Source organism: Muntiacus reevesi, chromosome 3, assembly GCF_963930625.1.
Source record: "Muntiacus reevesi chromosome 3, mMunRee1.1, whole genome shotgun sequence".
NCBI classification, from domain to species: Eukaryota; Metazoa; Chordata; class Mammalia; order Artiodactyla; family Cervidae; genus Muntiacus; species Muntiacus reevesi.
In genome coordinates, this window is record NC_089251.1 from 26,700,312 (window position 1) to 26,709,537 (window position 9,226).

Consider the following 9,226-nt stretch of genomic DNA (forward strand, 5'->3'; position numbering starts at 1 on the left):
TATATATGCATGTATATAAAATTGTGCTTCCTTTGTACCTCAGTTGGTAAAGAATCTGCCTACAATGCAGGAGACTGAGGTTCAATTCCTGGATCAGCAAGATCCCCTGGAGAAGGAAATGGCAACCCACTTCTGTATTCTTGCCTTGAGAATCCCATGGACAGAGGAGCTGGCAAGTTACAGTCCATAGGTTCGCAAGAGTCAGACACAATTTAGCAACTAAACCACCATCATATATAAAATTATAAACTGGGAAAAGTAAAAGCATAATAAGAGATAGGAAACAGAGGGGGAGTTAACTTAGATCGGAGGGAGGGAGAACCAGGGAAGGAGCTCTGAAGAAATGGTATCTAAACTGAGACCAAGGGATAAACTGGAAAAAGCCAAGTCAGTTACGGAAAGGGGGAAAATATTTCAGGCTAGGATGCAGTAAATGCAATAGCCCCTGGGTAGAATTTTAGAGCCTTTAGTAAACTGAAAGAAGGCCTATATGGTTGAATAAGGGGAGAATGGTATAAGATGAGGCAGAAGTAATAGGCACAGGAAAAAATTTGAAGTCTTTGCAAGAAGCAATGAAAAGTTTTTATGTTATCCAAAGTGCAATGTAAGCCTTTAAAGGCTGTTTATTATTTGAAGTGACTTTTTCTCTTGGATTACTAATCATAGTACTGAGAAGAATATAGTAATATAAAATGTCTTCTCAGTAAAATGAATCTTCACTTAGAAAATATGATGTGTGTGTGTGTGTGTGTGTGTGTGTGTGTGTGTGTGTGTGTGTGTGAATTAGTTGCTTAGTCGTGTCCGACTCTTTGCAACCCCACAGAGTGTAGCCCACCAGGCTCCTCCGTCCATGGGATTCTCCAGGCAAGAACACTAGAATGGGTTGCCATTTCCTCCTCCAAAAGGAACTATACAAAGAAAGAAAGTGAAGTTGCTCAGTCATGTCCGACTCTTGGCAACCCCATGGACTGTAGCCAACCAGGCTCCTCCATCCATGGAATTTTCCAGGCAAGAGTACTGGAGTGGGTTGCCATTTCCTTCTCCCAGAAAATCTGACAGTCACATGTAAAATACCCCATTTGAAACATTCATTTAAAAGTACTAATTTATGAAAATCTATTGATTAGTATGAAAATACTAATTTATGAAAAGGAATTTGTAAGAGTGGGAATTTTTATAAGTTGATGATGAAGAAAATTCTACTTTCAGATAACATGTATCTTAAAATTACTATGAAATATATTCTTTATTCTGAAAACAATCTCAGAGGGAAAAAATATCTGAGTTCCTCTAAAACCATTGGTTCTAACTATCTAACTATCTAGACAGTTCTAACTGTCTTGGTAACATGAAGAAGAATACACATATATAACTTCACAATCATCTCTCAAACAATTAGGATAGAATAAATGTTGTTGACATACACATTAGGTTGAACTTTGTTTTTTTAACAGTGGGTTCTCTCACTCGTTGAATCTCTAAAAATGTACTACCCACTTAAGCCTTATTCTAGTTCTAAAAACATTTCATAAAAACATATTTCTTAACTTTTAACACTGAAAATCCATTCTAATGCATATAGTCACAGTCACTACAATCAAGTAAACTTAGTGATATGTGATTCTAAGGGTTTGCAGGACCCAACACATTTGAAAGTTTGATGAAGTAGTTCCATCCTTCCATTGGCTTACATGGTCTGAATTCAAAATTCTGCATAGCACACATGTTTTCTATTTGTTAAACCATCAAGTGTAGACTCTTCACAAAACATATTCTGACACACAAGAACAAGTTTTTTAAATTCTCCTTTACACAGTGAACAAACAGCTTCCACATCTGAATACTGTCTTTTGCTAGCAGTAACTCCAGAACTTTATTATGCAGAAAATATTCACAAAATCTAAGTGAAAGCTCAGATATCCAAAAGAAAAAAAACTCAGAAGTTTTCAGTGAGGTCAAGTAAAGCCACCAAGATTTCAAGACTCCACTGAGTTACATTACTAAACTCCCCACAGCCAATAAACAAACCAAACTGGCATGGGAACAAGCATCTGGTAATACTGACAGAATTCTTCTCAAAGCATCAATAACCCTTGGATTTGAAAAGCATGATGAAAGGAGGCATCAATAAAAGAAGGCATTTGAAACCCATGGAGGGAAATTTCGGAATGAAATCAGCAATTCCAACCATCCAAAGTATCTCCCACAAGCTCAAAAGATCCAAAAGATTTACAAAGATTAATGGTAATAAAGTCACTGAGAATGAGAGAGAGAACAGAGGAAAACAGAAGACCCTGCTCAGAACACGAGGAACCGAGCCCAGTAAGTCTCTGAGCACTTTCATCTTAGGAAAACCCGGCTGACGTTCATAAACATCAGTTTTTGCATTTTGCATTCATAAAAGTGGTCAGCAGCCCAACTGCAAGAGAAATTCGCGTTACGTGTTGCACAGTGAGTTTGACAAGCAGGATCAAAATGTGAGGAAGACGTTTTTGCAACGTCTGAAGAGATGGTGGGATTCCGAGAAGGAGCTGCTATAGGCTCTACAGACTCCCGGGCAGAATCACTCAGCTGCCTGGCTTCTCTGCACGACTGGCTACAAGTGACCGTGCACACATCCATGGGTGCAGCTATGGGTCCCTGATCTGCTGTTTCTGGAGCCTGGGTTCACAGCACATTCTTTAGGTATGGAGTTGGTCTGGATTATGAACACCCCTAGAACAAAGGCAGGAAGCTTCGCGTGTCAATCTCACTGCACGGGCACATGAAAAAGCTGATACTCCCACTGCCTGCAGTTCCTGAAGGGCTGTGCAGACGGCTACACAGGTGGTTTGGACGGTCTTGGAACACTTCTTCTTCTCTGACCCAAATGCCTGCTTTCTGGCAATATTTCCTCTCGTGAAGATGAATAAACTGCGCCCTCTGCAGCAGTGGCAGGAAAAGCAAAAGATGCCATCTCCAGTCAGGGCCCTTCTCCTCAAATTCCACCACAAGCAACTCTGGCCCAGGCTGGCGTCCCTTTAAAGATTGTTAGAAAGGAAACGACATGACTTGGTTCTTTTGGGAGTTTTTTTGGTTTTTTTTTTTTTTTTTTTAGATCACACGAGGAAGAGGCAAGAAGCCATGAAGCTGATTCTCAGCCAGTCGAGGTGAGATGATAGTGGCTGGGACTAGAGCAGTGGAAGGGGACAAAGGGGAAGGACGGATTCGATACTCTGGAGACAGAAGCACAGGGTTGTTGATGAAGGTGATGTGAAGGGGGGAAGAAGTGGGCTTCTAGCTTGAGCAAATGGGTGAAATTTAAGATATTTACTGAAACAGAGACAAGTGAGAGAAGATATACAGGAGAAGGTCAAGAGTTCAGTATGAGATGCCTGTGGAAAGATTCTTGAGGAGATGTCCAAGTCTGATAAATCGGAACTGGGCTGGAGAGATATATTTAGGAATCGTCATTCCACAGAGGGCATTTAAAGCCATGGGAATGAAAGAATAAGTCTAAAGAGAATGTAAAATGAAAAGAGCCCAGAAGCAAGTTCTCAGGAATTCCAACAGTTAGAGGAGAATCTGGTAAAAGAGACTGAGAATGTATAAGTAAATAAAGGAGGGAATAGCGATGTGTATAAATATAACAATAATTTAAAATATTGCAATTCTCTTTTTGTCTTGAAAAAATAACAATTCAAGAACCAGTCAAATGTTCATAAGGACAAAAAAAAAAAAAAAAAAAAGCTGCCCATTAGCTTTGTAACATGAAACTGGCTGGCAAGGGAGAGAAAAGAGGGGGAAAGCAGACTGATACTCAAAGGAGAGAGAGAGAGAGAATAAAAAAGAATAAGGGCCCTGAGCAGGTGAGAGGAGGTGGGCTCCAGCAAAACCTGTGGAAGGCAGTCTGTGAGAAAAGACTACCCACCTCCCCATCTTAACCTGAGGTAAAAAGCTGGGGGCAAACACTGGTCCTATCAGTTCTAATAGTTCCTTTCCTTCTAAAGTAAGAGAGTGAAAACTGGGAATACCATTACAGGGAATGCAAAGCAATGCAAGCTTTCTAGAAGGTAAACTGGCTAAACATGTGAATGACCTTTATAAATCTACATGAACTTTGATCCAGTAAATTCCACCTCTAGAACTGTATACTAGAAAGTAACTCAAGGTTCATGCAAAGAAACATCTTTAGCAAATATCTTTAGATATGAAGACACTGTTGGAAATAACCTATGTGGATACATCTAAACATCCAACACTGAAACTGGATACATAAACCATTATATATATCAACAAAATGGAATACTAAACAGCCATTAAAATAATGCTATAGTAGATATTCTACTGATGTAGAGGACTGTTATACTATATGGAAGAATGATAATAATTTAGCTATCCTGTAGCTAAACACCAAAATGGCACTCACAAAACCACATCTTCAGCATATCACAGTGCTTCAAATGTACTCAGCAATCAATATCTGGCGATGATTACTGGAGTAATAGTAACTTTATTACTATCGTATTTAATAATAATAGTTGTGATACAATAGACTGACCTTTTAAGATTCATCCAGCCATATTTCTCATATTTCTCTTTCAACATGATTTATACTCATTATTAAATTTTAAAACAATTAACTCCATATTCCAATCATTCAAGAATCTATTTTTCATCTTTCTCACACATTTCAAAGAATATTCTAACCACATTTCATCAGAAGTGTAAAAAAGGAAAAGAAATAATTTTTCTTGACAAGCCTTCAATATTAAGCATAATAAATCCATTTATTAATGTAACTAAAACTTCATACATATTTTAGGCAAAATAAAAATATGTATAGGTACATGCACATGTGTGCATATACTTCTAAGTATTTGAGAAATGTAACAGAGACAAAAGTTATTTTCCTTTAAGACAGTTAGGAAAGCTAAAGCATTGAGAGATTAAATCACTAAGCAACAAAAGACAAATACAAATTGGTACATAATTCTCTACCTTCCAAATCTGCTTTTTATTTCATATAATTAATCTAGCACATCAAAACAACTATTCTCTCTTTACTTAGGCCGTTAAAAAATGAGGCTTGAAATTGAGACAAACTAAGTTTTGACAGAAGAAATTTTCACATACTGCGGTATGGGAAAGTCAAAATGGTTTATATATTATTTAACTTAAACTTCATGCTAACTAGAACAGTCTGTTTTTTAGGCTATCAAACTTATCTTGTATATCTGCTTTAACCATCAGAGAAAAGTATGCATTGTCCAGAAGTAAAGAATGTCCACTCTAAAGACAGAGATCCATGTCGCCCTTCCTGGGACATCAATGCTAGTACTCCTTCAACGATGAGGCTCCCTTCCCAGGAGCCAAAGTCACACTGACTCACTGCATAGGAAGCAAATAAATTCCTCAAAAGAATGCACCTTCCCTGTCATGTTTGAGATTCTTTGTTCGGACAAGAGATAAAACCATGCTAAAAACCATCTTCTTTGGAATAGTTTCTCAGAATCATCTGAGAGGCTGCCTCCCCGGCTACAGTTCTCCATTTGGCTAAAGTAAAATTCTTTTCTATTCCTTTTATTAAAATCTCAGCTGTGTCGCTTATTTCCCATGTGACCTTGGGCAGGTTATTCATTGATCAGCCCCTCAGTTGTCTCATCTGAAATATCTACCTTGCAAGATTACTGTGAGGTCAAATTAGACAGTGAAGTTTAAACACCCCAGATACAGAAAGTGCTCAATAATATTTACAACTATCACTTCAAAGCTATAAAACAGTGTTACTCAAAGTGTCGTCTGAGAACCAGCAACACCAGTATCACTACAAATGCAAATTCTCAGACCCCATTCCAGTTCTACTCTAGGGCTAAGTCCAGAAATCCATTTTAACAACCTCTGCAGTTGATTCCTATACCTGATAAAGCTTGAGAAGCAATGCTGGTAAGAAATCCAAAATGTTACTTAGTTCAACCCCTCATTTTACAAAAGATTGGACTAAAATCAAAGATGTTCAGAAACTTGCTGAAATATATTCAGAAGGCTTACAGCAGTGCCAAGGTTCCGATTCCAATCTCCTCATCCAGATCTCCTATTTGGATCAGGGATTATCTAGCTCTCCAACCTAGAGCAACACTAGATAACAAAGAAATGTGAAACTGTGTGCTATGATGCCACAGAACTAGAAAAAGAGAAATCAAGCTGTAAAACACAAGAGACTTCTTAATAAAACAACTTTTTTTAAATCCCATGTTCTGTTCTTGAGAACTAGGTGCATAATTATTAACATATCTGAAAACCAGAAAGGACAACACAGGCCTGTAAATAAGCTGCCAAAATGTGAGATTTTTGTGACCTTACAGAAAAGATGATTCACGTCATTTTTATTAGACTCTTACTAATACAGCACAATCAACACACATAGCACAAGACAATATAATGACAGCTTTCATTCTTCATTCATTTTCATTTGCCATCGATAATTTCAGCAAAAGCCGCCTGAGGTTTACATTGGATATTTTCTGAACTTCCTTACAAAAATATTCTAGAACACCCCAAAATGTTGGGGGTTTTTTTCCTTTTGAAAGAATTAGAATTGCATACTGACAAACACCATAAGCAAATCTCTCTGAACAAATGATTTTCGCTTATGTTCAAACATCTGGGCTTGCATTCATTTACCTGTCTGTGTCTCCAATTTCAAAACTTTCAGTAATCCGTCGTCACCACCACATGCTATGAATCCTTGGTCCTTGTTCCAAGATACACATTTCAGCTTCACGTTATTGGGCACGGCAACCTGAAAAGCAACCACAGCCACTCACAACTTTTCACGAAGGGGTTGGTAGTGAGTCTACGGGAGATGAAGGCAGCAGAAGAAACGGTCTTGCAGAAATGTGAACCGTTATGAAAATGATTATAGTCCCTTGAACTGCCCGGGGCAGATTTGGGAAAGAGACAAAGAACTGCCCTCAGAAGGGCAGTGACTGGAAAAAAAAAAAAACCCAATGAGCGTGACCTGATGGATTTTTAAAAGGCAGGGGAGGTAACGGAGGTATAAATCTCTATCTCCAATCCTTATTCCCTTTCCACACACACTTTGCCTACCTTTTTATTACTTTTCTCCTGCCCAGCGGCCCGTGATGATCCAAAGAGTTTAAATCATCTGATAAGCAACAGGTGAAGTAGGGAAAGATAGGGACGCACACAGTGATCTGCCCTGCGGGCCTCCGCCAAAGGACCTAACCAGGGGCAGGAATGGGAAAATCTTGCGAGAGAGGGGCTGCCTCCGCCAAGGACTGTGTGGGCTCAGGGACCCGCAAGAGGAAGTCCGAGGCTGGACCGCGCCGGAAGGTGGAAGAAGGGATGGCGAAGCCTTGATCACTACGCATAGCCTCTCGGGCAGAATGCCGGAATCGCCTGCAGATTGAGAAACCGGAGGAGGAGCGAGGGCGAACACTGGGAAACTCACTTTCTTGCTCAAGTAAAAGAACATCCTGAAAACCCCGAGAGGACGACCCCAGCAGTCAAAGCCCGCCACGGGAAACTTCTAGCCTGACGATCGCGAGTACCAGCGGCTCTTGGAAGCTCTCGTCGCCCTGGCAACCGCCGCCTCCCGGTCGCATCCGGGGCGCCGAAGGGACACTTCCGGCGTCGTCCTCGCATCGCCGGGCGTCGTACGCCTGCGCGGACATCGGGGTTGCTGGTAGAGCTGTTGTCGCGGGCCCAAACCCGGGTTGGACCTGGTGGATTTGCTTCTGGGCTTTCCTGCCCAGGGACCCAGCCGGCGCCGCGACTGTCAGTTCCCTGCCTCGTAGCCTCAGGTGTCCTCGGTCCGGACGGGCTCCGAGGACCGGCCACGACCTCGGACGGTCGCGGTGGAACTCGACCGAGGTTTCAGTACCAGCTCAGTAAGGGCGCCCTTTCAAATAAGGTCGTAAGGATGGGGTGTTGTGTAAGCCCCAAAGTCCCAACATTGTGAAAAGGAAAAGTACTTTACAGGATTTGGTAGGCTGGCGCCCGTTGGTCAAACGAAGGTACCGACAAATTTTTCAGACCTTGCAAACCTTCCTTTGTGCCTTTGGGGTTTAGAGACCCCTGGAGCAACTTAAGGGTAGGAGAGATTTTGTTAATTCTGTTTGTTTTAGAACTTTAAAACAACTCATTTAAGCGGTTTGCGACCCCATGGACTGTAACCTGCCAGGCTCCTCTTTCCATGGAATTCTCCAGGTAAGAATACTGGAGTGGGTAACTTTTCCCTTCTCCAAGGGATCTTCCCAACTCGGGGATCAAACCCAGGTCTCCCGCATTGCAGACGAATTCTTTACCATAAGAGCCACCAGGGAAGCCCATTTAAGCTGTAATTGCAGCCTAAAGGTACTTATAAAAATAATATGTATATACTTGAAACTAACACAACACTGAATTGCTATACTTCAATTAAAAAAAAAAAGAATTTGTGTGAGCTTTAGCTATTACAGCATATAATCACCATTGAGTCATAGCCTCCCATTTTTAAGTAATTGAGGTGTTGTTATTTTCTTGCTAAGGGTCAACTGTTCTGTACTCTTTTTCTACCCTATTTCTTTCTTCAATTCTTGTCCTTTCTGAACGTTTGAAGAGTTACAGAACCACCACAATTTTAGACATAGGGCAGAAACTGCCATGGAATTACTTAGTCTTACCTATTTTTTATCTCTGGTTTTACCTTTTACCATATATGCAGAAACCACTGTTGATTTGTATAATATAGTGTGTACTTTATATTTTGGGGCTTCCAGGTAGCCCAGTGCTAAAGAATCCGCCTGCCAGTGAAGAAGATGCAAGAGACTCAGTTCAGTCCCTCCATTGGGAAGATACCCTGGAGTAGCAAATGGCAACCTGCTTCAGTATTCTTGCCTGGAACAAAACTCCATGGACAGAGGAACCTGGTGGGCTACAGTCCATGGCGTTGCAAAGTGGGCCCCAACTCAGCACACACACACACTGTGTACTTTCAGTTCAGTTCAGTCACTCAGTCATATCCAAATCTCTGCGACCCCATGGACTGCAGCACACCAGGCTTCCCTGTCCATCACCAACTCCCAGAGCTTGCTCAAACTCATGTCCATCAAGTCAGGATGCCATCCAGCCATCTCATCCTCTGTCATCCCCTTCTCCTGCCTCCAATCTTTTCCAGCTTCAGGATCTTTTCCAGTGAGTTGGTTCTTCACACCAGATGGCCAAAGTATTGGAGCTTCAGCAT

The 9,226-nt window shown here is 41.0% G+C and overlaps 1 protein-coding gene and 1 pseudogene across 1 annotated transcript in view; both read right to left on the reverse strand.

The window, feature by feature from the left end:
* WDR35 (WD repeat domain 35) overlaps window positions 1-7,592 on the reverse strand; it is a 52,212-nt gene extending 44,620 nt beyond the window's left edge. Inside the window, exons 1-2 of the mRNA XM_065928617.1 lie at window positions 7,454-7,592; window positions 6,664-6,781 (exon numbers count right to left, since the gene is read on the reverse strand). Coding sequence (XP_065784689.1) covers window positions 6,664-6,781; window positions 7,454-7,477 — 142 coding nt within the window. The 5' untranslated portion in view covers window positions 7,478-7,592. The remainder of the gene's footprint in view (window positions 1-6,663; window positions 6,782-7,453) is intronic.
* LOC136162754 (E3 ubiquitin-protein ligase RNFT1 pseudogene) lies at window positions 1,608-6,643 on the reverse strand (annotated as a pseudogene).
* Window positions 7,593-9,226: the final 1,634 nt, after the last annotated feature.